This window comes from Toxorhynchites rutilus, chromosome 2 (genome assembly GCF_029784135.1).
Source record: "Toxorhynchites rutilus septentrionalis strain SRP chromosome 2, ASM2978413v1, whole genome shotgun sequence".
In the NCBI taxonomy this organism is placed as follows: Eukaryota; Metazoa; Arthropoda; class Insecta; order Diptera; family Culicidae; genus Toxorhynchites; species Toxorhynchites rutilus.
The window spans coordinates 51,635,553-51,651,635 of NC_073745.1; the positions used below are offsets into that span (position 1 = coordinate 51,635,553).

Consider the following 16,083-nt stretch of genomic DNA (forward strand, 5'->3'; position numbering starts at 1 on the left):
ATTATCGCACGCGAGCTTGTGGTTGTACGTATTGGCATAATTATCAGTGGGCGGGACAGAGCTTTTAATTGAATATGCGGTTAGAAATTCGTTCGCGTAATTCTCTCCCTCACGCGTTCGATAGCCATGAATAGCGGTAACAAAATAATTAACATTGCGTTCACAATACAGTTCTCAATTTGACAATTATTGGGACAACGCGGAGCTCGTCGGATGCGTTGCAGGATTAAATAAAAAGCCACCAGTAGCCGTCGTCGTCATCGGAACGGGAAGTTTGTGACGTGCATCCGCATTCGGACCTCTGTTCATATTGGAATACTTTCTGACAGTTTCTCCTACCGCCCCAAGAGCGGCATCACCAACACTACGGGTCCCCCCGTCCTGCGTTTGGGCTTTGGAGGTGGTGGTCCCTCTTCGGAACGCCGCAAGTGTTTGGGATTTTAATTTCATAACTTTGTTGCAAACAAGTTTAACAATTCAATTCGGCGCAGCATAGGGTCCGGTTGAGTAAAAGGGTGGGCGATGCGGGTGCGGATGACAAGAATGCCTCTCGACAGGACAGAAATTATTTGCGGAAGCATTTTGCGCAATTAATTCGTTTATGTGGAAATGTGTTTACGTTGAGCTGAAATGCTTGCTTTGTCAACAGAAACAGTTCGAGGCCGAGGCAACAGATTAATGGTGGCACTGTTTAACCGGTTTAGTTTGCAAATGTGTGCGATAATATTTTCGATTCGGTTACAATGAAGTGTACACAGCAGGTTGGATTAAAATTTTCCACTGCTCTGCGATTGTACTAGCTTTTATGCGCAGAGCGTACAAGTGGGTAATTGGCAGACAAATTTTTTTTTCCAGTTTCATATCGTGCAATGACGTCCAATCGTTCTGCTATATTTAAATTTATCCTTGCGAATAAAATAATGACAGCCAACATTTCATTGATGATCACTGAGATAAAAAAATTAGCTTTCTTTTCATCTTTATACAGAGTTGCTCATCCAATGTACGTTCTCGCACAAAACAATTTTTTGAGTTTTCCAGTTTTTCAGTTTTTCAGTTTTTCAGTTTTTCAGTTTTTCAGTTTTTCAGTTTTTCAGTTATTCAGTTTTTCAGTTTTTCAGTTTTTCAGTTTTTCAGTTTTTCAGTTTTTCAGTTTTTCAGTTTTTCAGTTTTTCAGTTTTTCAGTTTTTCAGTTTTTCAGTTTTTCAGTTTTTCAGTTTTTCTTTTTTTCATTTTTTCAGTTTTTCAGTTTTTCAGTTTTTCAGTTTTTCAGTTTTTCAGTTTTTCAGTTTTTCAGTTTTTCAGTTTTTCAGTTTTTCAGTTTTTCAGTTTTTCAGTTTTTCAGTTTTCAGTTTTTCAGTTTTTCAGTTTTTCAGTTTTTCAGTTTTTCAGTTTTTCAGTTTTTCAGTTTTTCAGTTTTTCAGTTTTTCAGTTTTTCAGTTTTTCAGTTTTTCAGTTTTTCAGTTTTTCAGTTTTTCAGTTTTTCAGTTTTTCAGTTTTTCAGTTTTTCAGTTTTTCAGTTTTTCAGTTTTTCAGTTTTTCAGTTTTTCAGTTTTTCAGTTTTTCAGTTTTTCAGTTTTTCAGTTTTTCAGTTTTTCAGTTTTTCAGTTTTCAGTTTTTCAGTTTTTTAGTTTTTCAGTTTTCAGTTTTTCAGTTTTTCAGTTTTTCAGTTTTTCAGTTTTCATCAATATGTATGAAATATATGGATATATATTTTTTTAGCTCAATAAAAGCATATTACACATTTTCATATTTTCATATTTTCATATTTTCATATTTTCATATTTTCATATTTTCATATTTTCATATTTTCATATTTTCATATTTTCATATTTTCATATTTTCATATTATCATATTTTCATATTTTCATATTTTCATATTTTCATATTTTCATATTTTCATATTTTCATATTTTCATATTTTCATATTTTCATATTTTCATATTTTCATATTTTCATATTTTCATATTTTCATATTTTCATATTTTCATATTTTCATATTTTCATATTTTCATATTTTCATATTTTCATATTTTCATATTTTCATATTTTCATATTTTCATATTTTCATATTTTCATATTTTCATATTTTCATATTTTCATATTTTCATATTTTCATATTTTCATATTTTCATATTTCCATATTTTCATATTTTCATATTTTCATATTTTCATATTTTCATATTTTCATATTTTCATATTTTCATATTTTCATATTTTCATATTTTCATATTTTCATATTTTCATATTTTCATATTTTCATATTTTCATATTTTCATATTTTCATATTTTCATATTTTCATATTTTCATATTTTCATATTTTCATATTTTCATATTTTCATATTTTCATATTTTCATATTTTCATATTTTCATATTTTCATATTTTCATATTTTCATATTTTCATATTTTCATATTTTCATATTTTCATATTTTCATATTTTCATATTTTCATATTTTCATATTTTCATATTTTCATATTTTCATATTTTCATATTTTCATATTTTCATATTTTCATATTTTCATATTTTCATATTTTCATATTTTCATATTTTCATATTTTCATATTTTCATATTTTCATATTTTCATATTTTCATATTTTCATATTTTCATATTTTCATATTTTCATATTTTCATATTTTCATATTTTCATATTTTCATATTTTCATATTTTCATATTTTCATATTTTCATATTTTCATATTTTCATATTTTCATATTTTCATATTTTCATATTTTCATATTTTCATATTTTCATATTTTCATATTTTCATATTTTCATATTTTCATATTTTCATATTTTCATATTTTCATATTTTCATATTTTCATATTTTCATATTTTCATATTTTCATATTTTCATATTTTCATATTTTCATATTTTCATATTTTCATATTTTCATATTTTCATATTTTCATATTTTCATATTTTCATATTTTCATATTTTCATATTTTCATATTTTCATATTTTCATATTTTCATATTTTCATATTTTCATATTTTCATATTTTCATATTTTCATATTTTCATATTTTCATATTTTCATATTTTCATATTTTCATATTTTCATATTTTCATATTTTCATATTTTCATATTTTCATATTTTCATATTTTCATATTTTCATATTTTCATATTTTCATATTTTCATATTTTCTTATTTTCATATTTTCATATTTTCATATTTTCATATTTTCATATTTTCATATTTTCATATTTTCATATTTTCATATTTTCATATTTTCATATTTTCATATTTTCATATTTTCATATTTTCATATTTTCATATTTTCATATTTTCATATTTTCATATTTTCATATTTTCATATTTTCATATTTTCATATTTTCATATTTTCATATTTTCATATTTTCATATTTTCATATTTTCATATTTTCATATTTTCATATTTTCATATTTTCATATTTTCATATTTTCATATTTTCATATTTTCATATTTTCATATTTTCATATTTTCATATTTTCATATTTTCATATTTTCATATTTTCATATTTTCATATTTTCATATTTTCATATTTTCATATTTTCATATTATCATATCATTTTATCAATTTTGATTTGGTTTTCATCTTTTCACTCTCTCATTTTCTCATTTTCTCATTTTTTCACTTTCTCTGTTTCGGATTTTCTGATTTTCTGATTTTCTGATTTTCTGATTTTCTGATTTTCTGATTTTCTGATTTTCTGATTTTCTGATTTTCTGATTTTCTGATTTTCTGATTTTCTGATTTTCTGATTTTCTGATTTTCTGATTTTCTGATTTTCTGATTTTCTGATTTTCTGATTTTCTGATTTTCTGATTTTCTGATTTTCTGATTTTCTGATTTTCTGATTTTCTGATTTTCTGATTTTCTGATTTTTTGATTTTCTGATTTTCTGATTTTCTGATTTTCTCATTTTCTGATTTTCTGATTTTCTGATTTTCTGATTTTCTGATTTTCTGATTTTCTGATTTTCTGATTTTCTGATTTTCTGATTTTCTGATTTTCTGATTTTCTGATTTTCTGATTTTCTGATTTTCTGATTTTCTGATTTTCTGATTTTCTGATTTTCTGATTTTCTGATTTTCTGATTTTCTGATTTTCTGATTTTCTGATTTTCGGATTTTCTGATTTTCTTTAATTTAGTAATTTAGTAATTTAGTAATTTAGTAATTTAGTAATTTAGTAATTTAGTAATTTAGTAATTTAGTAATTTAGTAATTTAGTAATTTAGTAATTTAGTAATTTAGTAATTTAGTTATTTAGTTATTTAGTTATTTAGTTATTTAGTTATTTAGTTATTTAGTTATTTAGTTATTTAGTTATTTAGTTATTTAGTTATTTAGTTATTTAGTTATTTAGATATTTAGTTATTTAGTTATTCAGTTATTTAGTTATTTAGTTATTTAGTTATTTAGTTATTTAGTTATTTAGTTATTTAGTTATTTAGTTATTTAGTTATTTAGTTATTTAGTTATTTAGTTATTTAGTTATTTAGTTATTTAGTTATTTAGTTATTCAGTTATTTAGTTATTTAGTTATTTAGTTATTTAGTTATTTAGTTATTTAGTTATTTAGTTATTTAGTTGTTTAGTTATTTAGTTATTTAGTTATTCAGTTATTTAGTTATTTAGTTATTTAGTTATTTAGTTATTTAGTTATTTAGTTATTTAGTTGTTTAGTTATTTAGTTATTTAGTTATTCAGTTATTTAGTTATTTAGTTATTTAGTTATTTAGTTATTTAGTTATTTAGTTATTTAGTTATTTAGTTATTTAGTTATTTAGTTATTTAGTTATTTAGTTATTTAGTTATTTAGTTATTTAGTTATTCAGTTATTTAGTTATTTAGTTATTTAGTTATTTAGTTATTTAGTTATTTAGTTATTCAGTTATTTAGTTATTTAGTTATTTAGTTATTTAGTTATTTTTTCCGTTATTTCGTTATTTCGTTATTCAGTTATTCAGTTTTTTAGTTATTTAGTTATTCAGTTATTCAGTTATTTAGTTATTTAGTTATTTAGTTATTTAGTTATTTAGTTATTTAGTTATTTAGTTATTTAGTTATTCAGTTATTCAGTTATTTAGTTATTTAGTTATTTAGTTATTTAGTTATTTAGTTATTTAGTTATTTAGTTATTTAGTTATTTAGTTATTTAGTTATTTAGTTATTTAGTTATTTAGTTATTTAGTTATTTAGTTATTTAGTTATTTAGTTATTTAGTTATTTAGTTATTTAGTTATTTAGTTATTTAGTTATTTAGTTATTTAGTTATTTAGTTATTTAGTTATTTAGTTATTTAGTTATTTAGTTATTTAGTTATTTAGTTATTTTGTTATTTTGTTATTTAGTTATTTAGTTATTTAGTTATTTAGTTATTTAGTTATTTAGTTATTTAGTTATTTAGTTATTTAGTTATTTAGTTATTTAGTTATTTAGTTATTTAGTTGTTTAGTTATTTAGTTATTTAGTTATTCAGTTATTTAGTTATTTAGTTATTTAGTTATTTAGTTATTTAGTTATTTAGTTATTTAGTTGTTTAGTTATTTAGTTATTTAGTTATTCAGTTATTTAGTTATTTAGTTATTTAGTTATTTAGTTATTTAGTTATTTAGTTATTTAGTTATTTAGTTATTTAGTTATTTAGTTATTTAGTTATTCAGTTATTTAGTTATTTAGTTATTTAGTTATTCAGTTATTTAGTTATTTAGTTATTTAGTTATTTAGTTATTTAGTTATTTAGTTATTTAGTTATTTAGTTATTTAGTTATTTAGTTATTTAGTTATTTAGTGATTTAGTAATTTTTTTCGTTATTTCGTTATTTCGTTATTCAGTTATTCAGTTATTTAGTTATTCAGTTATTCAGTTATTTAGTTATTTAGTTATTCAGTTATTCAGTTATTTAGTTATTTAGTTATTTAGTTATTTAGTTATTCAGTTTTTTAGTTATTTAGTTATTCAGTTATTCAGTTATTTAGTTATTTAGTTATTTAGTTATTTAGTTATTTAGTTATTTAGTTATTTACTTATTTAGTTATTAAGTTATTTAGTTATTCAGTTATTCAGTTATTTAGTTATTTAGTTATTTAGTTATTTAGTTATTTAGTTATTTAGTTATTCAGTTATTCAGTTATTTAGTTATTTAGTTATTTAGTTATTTAGTTATTTAGTTATTTAGTTATTTAGTTATTTAGTTATTTAGTAATTTTTTTCGTTATTTCGTTATTTCGTTATTCAGTTATTCAGTTTTTTTAGTTATTTAGTTATTCAGTTATTCAGTTATTTAGTTATTTAGTTATTTAGTTATTTAGTTATTCAGTTTTTTAGTTATTTAGTTATTCAGTTATTCAGTTATTTAGTTATTTATTTATTTAGTTATTTAGTTATTTAGTTATTTAGTTATTTAGTTATTTTTTTCGTTATTTCGTTATTTCGTTATTCAGTTATTCAGTTATTTAGTTATTTAGTTATTTAGTTATTCAGTTATTCAGTTATTTAGTTATTTAGTTATTTAGTTATTTAGTTATTTAGTTATTTAGTTATTTAGTTATTTAGTTATTTAGTTATTTAGTTATTTAGTTATTTAGTTATTTAGTTATTTAGTTATTTAGTTATTTAGTTATTTAGTTATTTAGTTATTTAGTTATTTAGTTATTTAGTTATTTAGTTATTTAGTTATTTAGTTATTTAGTTATTTAGTTATTTAGTTATTTAGTTATTTAGTAATTTAGTAATTTAGTGATTTAGTAATTTTTTTCGTTATTTCGTTATTTCGTTATTCAGTTATTCAGTTATTTAGTTATTTAGTTATTTAGTTATTTAGTTATTTAGTTATTTAGTTATTTAGTTATTTAGTTATTTAGTTATTAATTATTTAGTTATTTAGTTATTTAGTTATTTAGTTATTTAGTTATTTAGTTATTTAGTTATTCAGTTATTCAGTTATTTAGTTATTTAGTTATTTAGTTATTTAGTAATTTTTTTCGTTATTTCGTTATTTCGTTATTCAGTTATTCAGTTTTTTAGTTATTTAGTTATTCAGTTATTCAGTTATTTAGTTATTTAGTTATTTAGTTATTTAGTTATTTAGTTATTTAGTTATTTAGTTATTTAGTTATTTAGTTATTTAGTTATTTAGTTATTCAGTTATTTAGTTATTTAGTTATTTAGTTATTTAGTTATTTAGTTATTTAGTTATTTAGTTATTTAGTTATTTAGTTATTTAGTTATTTAGTTATTTAGTTATTTAGTTATTTAGTGATTTTTTTCGTTATTTCGTTATTTCGTGATATTGTTTTTATTTCATTATTTTGTTTTGTTCTACTTTTTCATTTCATTATTTTTTAATTTTCGTGTTTAAACATGTGATCTAATATGACCAATTTAGAATTATTGCTTATTCACGGCCACCCTGAAACATGATTAAAAATACAAATATTCTGGCTAGCAGTGAACGACCGAAAACTGAAATAAAAAAATGCCACAAATATCATCTTTGGTAGTTCTTCATGTTGCTTCATATTAGTAAAAAAATAAAAGCAATGTCTGTATGGACATAATTCTAGGGAAGGATAATTTAATGTGCCACTGATGGATTCATTCCCACAGTTACAAGGATTCACTATCTCAAGGGTTTAATTTTGATGGATCCAAACTCATAAAAATATTCGACACGAAACACAAATAAAAGAATTCCAACTTTCAAAAGCGTTTCCAGATCAAACGACTTCCTGGTCTCGCAATCGCAATTATCCTTAAGCGATTCATTCAAACTTGTTCCTAAAACAAATTAAAGTATAATAATTCTCTAGTAAAATAATGGCTATAATACTGGGAAACTTGTTCTATCACAGCTGGGGGCAATATTTCAATAAATCCCGCTTATCTGTCTCGCAAATCGTTCCGCATATCCTCCTCCCTTTTCGACGGTTCGGGAGGGGGCCAGACTAATCGGTTTTGTGATTGCTTTCGAGACACTTTATGACGAACGAAATGGAGGCTGGATGACATCTCGAAACAACCCCGTGCCATTTCCACTCAAGAACTATTATACAATCCAATTTCCAAACGTTTCGGAACGCAATTGATGGTGTGGAAAAAATAAACGCTCGCCATTTCGAATGAGGTTGGGCCGCGCGTAGGTTGTGTCACCCTTTGCTTCCCTGGTTAGGCTCTTCAAACGTTAACGAGAAAATCGAGAAAATTGATTGTCATCGCAGTCTGTTTCAGCGGCCGATCGATGGAAAGGGTGACACCGATGAAAAATATTATTGACAACATAATAAAACCGCCCGACTCTGGGAAATCTTCGACAGCGTGCGACAGACTGTGAGTGGCTCCAGGGGGAGGGCGCGGAACTTGACCCAATTCATTTGTTCACCGTTCGTTTTTCACGGTGACCCATCATTCCTTTATTGGCTCCGATTTCGAGTATTTGTAAGCGGTCTTTTCTGCGAACAAAGAAGGAAATACTGACCTGCCGTTGTGCGCTGCTGTTTCGGTGGGCGATTTTTTTCCATCGCCGCAAGGTCGTCATGAAGAGCATTTCGGTTGCTGGCACTATCCGACTTGTGTCCTGGCGGTTGTCGCTGCTGGTCGCTCCCCCTCCCGTCTTCTGATTGCGTAGCGACGCTCGAGTCATCGGCCAAAGCAATCGAATCCGGATCCAACGGACCGGGCGGAACGGTACGATGATTCAGGATGGTCCTGTCATCGGCGAATGCCATCAATTTGAGCAGCGCGGAGGACGATGACGGTGACGGGGGAGATTGGTGAGTTGAGAGACAATGCGTTATCATGAGAATCGCCAGGCAGTGTTGATACATCATGGCGGGTAACATCAGATCGGCTACGGCGGAGGCGTCGCTTATTCCTCATCAAGTCACGCAACTGGGTGGTCCGTTTGGATCTGCGGTATTCTGTTGGTAGCTACTCTCTCTATTTACGCTATTACTTGAGGGTGGGGCAAATGGACAAAATTTTCTTCTTACGCACGATAGGAGACACGTGTCGAGTGGGATGACGATGAAGTTCGAGGAATTTAATGTGTCGTCGTTGGCTCGATGTTAGTAGTTATTTATATCTGGAAAAAACAGAGAATTTCACCGTTATAATTTTCTGATAGATACTTTGAATCTGTTGATTTTTAATTCATATCGTTTTTCAAACTTTGCATGAAAATTTGCAAACCTGAAAATTAAGGGGGTATTTTAGTGTACAGACATGAATTTCGGACGTTTTTTCCTGCTCCGTAAAAATAAAACTAAGAATATTTTTAGTATCCATTATGCCATTATCTGTTCATCTATCTTTGAACAATAAAACAAAAATTGAACGGAGAAAAAAATATTCATAACTACAAAGGTTGAGAGCTGGTTAAAAAAAAGTTGTATCATGGCGTACACGATTCCAGCCCTTCTGGTTATCTGAAACAAAAAAATTGGACAGAACCTGAATCAGTAAAGATGCCGTTATCGCATGAACCTGGGACAAGTCAAAAACATCTACAAATGGTGCCATTGGCTATGGATTCGATACCAGAGAATACGAAATGGTTGATATGGGGTAGAGAATATATCACTATGTAAAAGAAACCGCCTCGTTTGATAGAAGCAACAGTGCCAATATTGAATGTTCACGAAAGCTTTGAGTAAATTGGTGCGGAAGTAGAAGTAGAAGTAGTAGAAGAAATACATACTGGTAATAAGGACCCAAATCTCGTGCACTGTTCTAACGATAACAAAAACCAATCATGTATCAACCATCTTCGTAGGATTGTTCAGATATCCGTAAAGCTAACACTCTTAAAACTCAAAATTGTGGCTCTAAAAAGAGTCGTTTCTTTTAAATGAACAGGACCCTTTTAGTCGTATTGTATGAGTTGAAGTGATAGAAAGAAACCATAAATTATTGATGTTGTCTATTTTCAATACTCAATTATTAAAAAAAGGACCTTGCAACATTCTCTTGTTATTACATATCGATGTTAACAAATATGCACCAAAACAACATCAATAAAACCCTAGTCCCTAGAGAATTACAAATTGATCGAATTCGTCTCCTTCCTTCATTTATTCTATTTGGCTGAAGAAGCTAATACCTATTAGTGTATTTCTAAGTGATGTCCAATTAGCTTAGACCAACATCAATATACATTCTGCCAAATATATACCGAGAATTTGTAATTTAAATTTTTGCCGCTGAACATTCTTCATTTTTTAAAGATGTTACTACTATCAGTGTGCTTCTTATGTCAATTTGGAGCGCGATTTGTCATTTAGTTTGTTTACAGTGCCATCAAGAACATGAGGCGTTTGAGAGAGAAAATTCGTCGCAAATGGTCAGATTTTTGGAAAGATAACACTTGGATTCTGTAACACGATACTGCATCAGCTTTACGATCAATCCTTGTGAACTAATTTTTGACCGAAAATGGCACAGCTTGAACTGGTACCGCCCTCTCCAGATATGACCCCGTAGGATTTTGACATAGGATTACGTCTTTCGGGAACATATTGGGGTACAAATTGAAAATCAAAAATCGAGCACATCGTGAAAATTGTCCAAATTCATACGCTTATTGCTGAGCCATTTCATGATGGATTGATGAAATTTTTGCGTCAATCGATTTCGGCACTCCATAACAATTTTTTATATTGAAGAAAATAATATATTTCACGAAACTAACTATCGAACAATTGAAAAATCTCAACCCTTATCTCAACCCCTATCTCAACCAAAATACCCACTTCTGATTAGTCGAAATCGACGACACATGCGGCGGGTCCCTAACAAAAACAACAAAACCAAGCTGCTTGGGGAAAATCGACATTGCAAATACATGAAAATAGAGGGAATTTTTATTCCTACTGAAATGTATTCCCTAACAGAGACATCAAAACCAAGCTACCAGGGCTAAATCGGCATTGCAAATAGATCGAAGTAAGAGGAGCTTTTATTCCCACCGAAATCTGTTTCCTAACCGAGACATCAAAACCAAGCTACATGGGGGAAATCGGCATTGCAAATACATAAAAGTAGGGAGAGCTTTTGTTCCCACAGAAATCTTTTCCCTAATAGAGACATCAAAACTAAGCTGCCTGGGGTAAATCGGCACTGCAAATACATGAAAGTAAGGGTGATTCTTGTTCCTACCGAAATGTGTTCCCTAACAGAGACATCTACACCAAACTGCCTGGGGGAAATCGGCATTGCAAATACATGAAAGTAGGGGGAACTTTTATTCCTACCTAAATATGTTCCCTAACAGAGACATTAGAACTTAATGATTATCAAAGAGTTTAACGATATAATTCTTCAAACATATCCAAAATCAACAGATAGCCTAACGGAATCCTGAGTCAACTATGCAGTCGTGTCTCGGACCCAACCCTCCTGTGACTTTTTTCCTATTTCCGAAACTCAAATTTCCCCTTCGTGGAACTCGTTTTGACAGCATTGAAGACATAAAACGATTTCGCATCGTAAACTGAAGACAATTCTTGAATACAGCTATAAAAAAAATGTGTTGATCGTTGGATTGTTCGTTGGAGAAATTTTGGAGTATTTGGAGTATTTCTTCAGATGGGTTGTATTTAGAAAGCGATAATCTAAAATAAATAAAGCATTTTCCTTAAATTTCTCTTGATCCTTATTTCTTATCTTTCAGGAAGTTTAGCAATGCAAGAAAAAGGTGGTAATCGCCTGATGCCAGGTCCGGACTATATGGTGGGTGCATTAAAACATTCCATTCACGCCTCGGAGTTTCTGGCGAGTCATAAAGGACATGTGTATTCCCCCGGAGTACAACACCTCCTCTGTTGGCCAATTCTTGACGTTTCTGGTCAATCGCTAACTTCAAAAGGTCCAGTTGTTGACAGTAGAGATCCGAATTTAGTGTATTACACTAAAAAAAAAATCAGGCTAGGATCAAGTGGAAGCCACAGTACAACAGCCCCCTAAGGCAGAAGATCCACAGCCAGATCAACATCTACTACGCGATCTGGTCTTCCATTAAGACGAGGCGATCTCACAGTTTCGCGACACAGACCCTTCCCGAATCCCGATCTCGAAGTTGCAGCATTCTCGCAGGCCGACAAGTGCAGTGAAGCCCATGAACGAGCACGTTCTTCGGTTGGACTTGGTTGATGTTGAGAACATGGAAGAGCTGCAACTGACAGTTTACTGTACTGCAGTGGCGCCCGTTGAAAGTTTGGGAAACCGTGTGGGGCCAAGAGGCGAACTGCTAGGCGTCTAGCGTCTAGGTCGGTTTGTCGAATACATAAGCAGGAACATCTGCCTGGTTACGGAGGTTACGAGGTCTATGACGAAGAGTTGATAAGAAAACTGGCTCGTGGCGAATCCTTTAAATATCTTGGATTCCGACAGCTCACCGGTATTCGCCACTCCGACATCAAGACGGAGCTGCGAGACAAGTGCTTGAGTCGAGTACAACAACTTCGCAGTGCATCAATCAAGTGAAAACACAGAGCACATTTTGGGAGGCTGTCCCGTTTTAGCCAACGCAGCCTACACCGAGCGCCACAACAACGTGGCCCGCATTGTCCATCGACAATTGGCGCTTCAATGTGGTATATTGGAAGAAAACGTACCCAACGACCGGTACCTGTCCTGAAAAACGACTGCATCTGTCCTGAAAAATGACCGTTTCAAGCTGTACCGGGGTCGCATTATCCTGATCGACCTCTCGATTCACCACAACCTTCCAGATTGTATGGTATACGACAAGAGCGACCGACCGTCACGTCAGCAACCAGGGAGCAGGTGAATATTGTGGCTAGGTTCGCCTAGTCAAGAAGTGTGCCAACCTTGCAAAAAAAAAAAAAAAATTAAAAAAATCGCGCGTCTTTAGCTCTTACAGTATCGGCTCCATAAACACCATTCACATTTCCAGCGGTCTGCTGTACCGAATTTTCTCTTTGTTGACTTCCATTGTTAACACCCTATAATTCACAACAGGACGGAAATATTTTTTTAGTGTCAATTATCACCCTTACAACGAGCCTCAACTCGAAATTGTATGATCAATATTACGCGAGATGTTGATCACTACACACAGCTACAGAGAAAATAATGGGTTACTTTTTCCAAACCTTATATATTTAGCAGAACGTAAACTCGTGTCTGATTAGCCTATAACTTCAGAATCATATTATGCTAATTGTGCAAACGTAATGAGGCTTTCCACCAACCAACACGAAACCATTTGAATTTCATATTTTTGATCTAGCTGAAGCTTTGCCAACTTGTTCGACACTACGTACGATGTCATTTCACGGTATTAGTTTTTTAAATACGATCAGGACTAATTTATTATATTTTTTTTTTATTAATAAATAGAAATAAAAATTTTCGGTATATCATCATTGCAACGGATTATGTTAAAAGATGAAAAAATTATATCGTGATGAGAAAAACCTGGGGCTGACACTTGATTGAAATTAAGAACGAAATTTTTGTCTTTTGTTATTAGAAGATCAATCAAAGAGCTTCCACCAGAATAGAAGTGAGTAGGTTCATTATTTACACAAAACAACCCCAAACTCTCTAGAATCTTGCAGAACCGAGTTGTTTTAGAGCAAACTTTTTTCAAATTTGTATTGAAATCCCCTGTCAAAATTATATTCTCATAAGCTAGTGACAGCGTTCCGAGCGTCTGTTCACGCTGGAGGTGCGGCTCAAAACAGCGTCTGATCCCCATGTTAGGGGCGGCTGATCACTGTCGTCGTGCCAGCGGGGACTCTAAAAAGAGCTGTGCACGACGGTCCTCCGGCGAGACAGGGGGTTGGTGCAGGCCCTGCAAGCCATCCGTAAAAATAAAACGCACACAAACATTCACAAAGAAATTCGAGACAGGACAATCGGACTAGACCTACGCAAAGAACACGGACTAGAGATTGGAAACTCGGAACATGGAACTGCAAGTCTCTCAATTTTCTTGCGAGTACCCGAATTCTTTCGGAAATATTGAGAGCCCGCAATTTCAACATCGTGGCGCTGCAGGAGGTGTACTGGAAAGGTTCGATGGTGCGATCGTTCCATGGTGGATATACCATCTATCAGAGCTGCGGCAACACACACGAGCTGGGTACAGCTTTCATCGTAATGGGGGAGATGCAAAAACGGGTGATTGGTTGGTGGCCGATCAATGAAAGAATGTGCAGATTGAGGATGAGAGGCCACTTCTTCAATATCAGCATTATCAACGTCCACAGCCCCCATCTAGCTAGCACCGATGACGATAAAGAAGAATTCTACGCGCAGCTAGAGCGTGAATACGATCGCTGCCCAAAACACGACATCAAAATCGTCATCGGTGATTTGAACGCTCAGGTCGGCCAGGAGGAGGAATTCAGACCGGTAATTGGTAGGTTCAGCGGCCATCAGCGAACCAACGAAAACGGCCTAAGACTTATCGACTTCGCTGCCTCCAAGAACATGGCCATACGTAGCACCTTCTTCCAGCACAGCCTCCAATACCGTTACACCTGGAGATCACCACAGCAAACAGAAACACAAATTGACCACGTTTTGATCGACGGTCGGCACTTCTCGGATATCATCGACGTCAGAACCTATCGTGGCGCTAACATCGATTCAGACCACTACCTGGTGATGGTCAAACTGCGTTCTAAACTGTCAGTCGTCAATAACATAAGACACCAGCGTTCACCACGGTATCCCCTACGACGACAACAGGAGCCGAACGTTGCTGCAACATATTCGCAGCGTCTTGAAGCTGCGTTACCGGGGGTAGACGAACTGGATGCTGTTCCCCATGATGAATGCTGAAACTCCTTAAAATCAGCAATTAGCAGCACAGCAGAGACCGTCATCGGGTATGAACAACGAGGACAACGGAACGAATGGTTTGACGACGAGTGCCGAGCGCTCCTGAACGAGAAGGATGCAGCACGCGCAGCCATGCTGCAACGAGCGACTCGACAAAACGTGGAACGATACAGACTGAAACGAAGGCAGCAAACACATCTCTTTCGGGAAAAAAAGCGGCGCCTGGAAGAGAAAGAGTGTGAGGAGATGGAGCTGCTTTATCGTTCTCGAGAATCGCGGAAGTTCTTAAAGAAACTAAACGCCTCGCACAAAGGCTTTGTGCCGCGGGCCGAAATGTGCAGAAACAAGGAAGGAGGCATCTTGACGAACGAACGCGAGGTGATCGAAAGGTGGAGGCAGCACTACGATGAACACCTGAACAGCGCGCAGACAGGAGACCTAGACGGCGTTGAGGAGGACTACACCGGTGCAATGAACAACGACGACGTACCACCCCCGACGATGGGTGAAGTTAAGGAGGCCATTAATCAGCTCAAGAACCACAAAGCAGCTGGTAAGGATGGCCTCGTAGCGGAGCTCTTCAAGGGAGGTCCGAAAAAACTTGTAGAGTGTATGCACCGGTTGATAGTCAGGATCTGGGACACAGAACAGCTACCGGAGGAGTGGAAGGACGGGGTAATCTGCCCCATCTATAAAAAAGGCGACAAGTTGGATTGTGGGAACTATCGTGCCATCACAATCCTGAATGGTGCCTACAAAATTTTGTCTCAGATCCTCTTCCGCCGCCTATCGCCAATAGTAAGTAGATTTGTGGGAAGTTATCAGGCCGGATTCATGCCCGGTTGCTCGACGACGGACCAGATTTTTACACTGCGGCAGATCCTCCAAAAGTGCCGCGAGTATCAGGTCCCTACACACCACATCTTCGTCGACTTCAAGGCCGCATATGATACAATCGACCGACGACAGCTATGGAGGATCATGGACGAACACGGCTTTCCCCAAAAGCTGACAAGACTGATTCAGGCAACGATGAACGGTGTGCGGTGCAGTGTGCGGATTTCAGGTGAGCTGTCGGAATCATTTGAGACTCACAGGGGACTTCGACAAGGCGATGGAATCTCCTGTCTGCTCTTCAACGTGGCGCTGGAAGGTGTTATGCGGAGAGCGGGCTTCAACAATGTGCACCCGTGGCCGAGTGGTTAGCGTCTCACATTATCATGCCGGGTGTTCGGGTTCGACTCCCGTCCTGGCCGGGGGATTTTTCGTC

The 16,083-nt window shown here is 32.8% G+C and overlaps 1 protein-coding gene across 1 annotated transcript in view; it reads right to left on the minus strand.

Annotated features, from left to right (window-relative positions):
- LOC129764761 (uncharacterized) overlaps nt 1-16,083 on the minus strand; it is a 477,799-nt gene that overhangs the window by 195,369 nt on the left and 266,347 nt on the right. The window contains exon 3 of the mRNA XM_055764228.1: nt 8,479-9,084. Coding sequence (XP_055620203.1) covers nt 8,479-8,842 — 364 coding nt within the window. The 5' untranslated portion in view covers nt 8,843-9,084. The remainder of the gene's footprint in view (nt 1-8,478; nt 9,085-16,083) is intronic.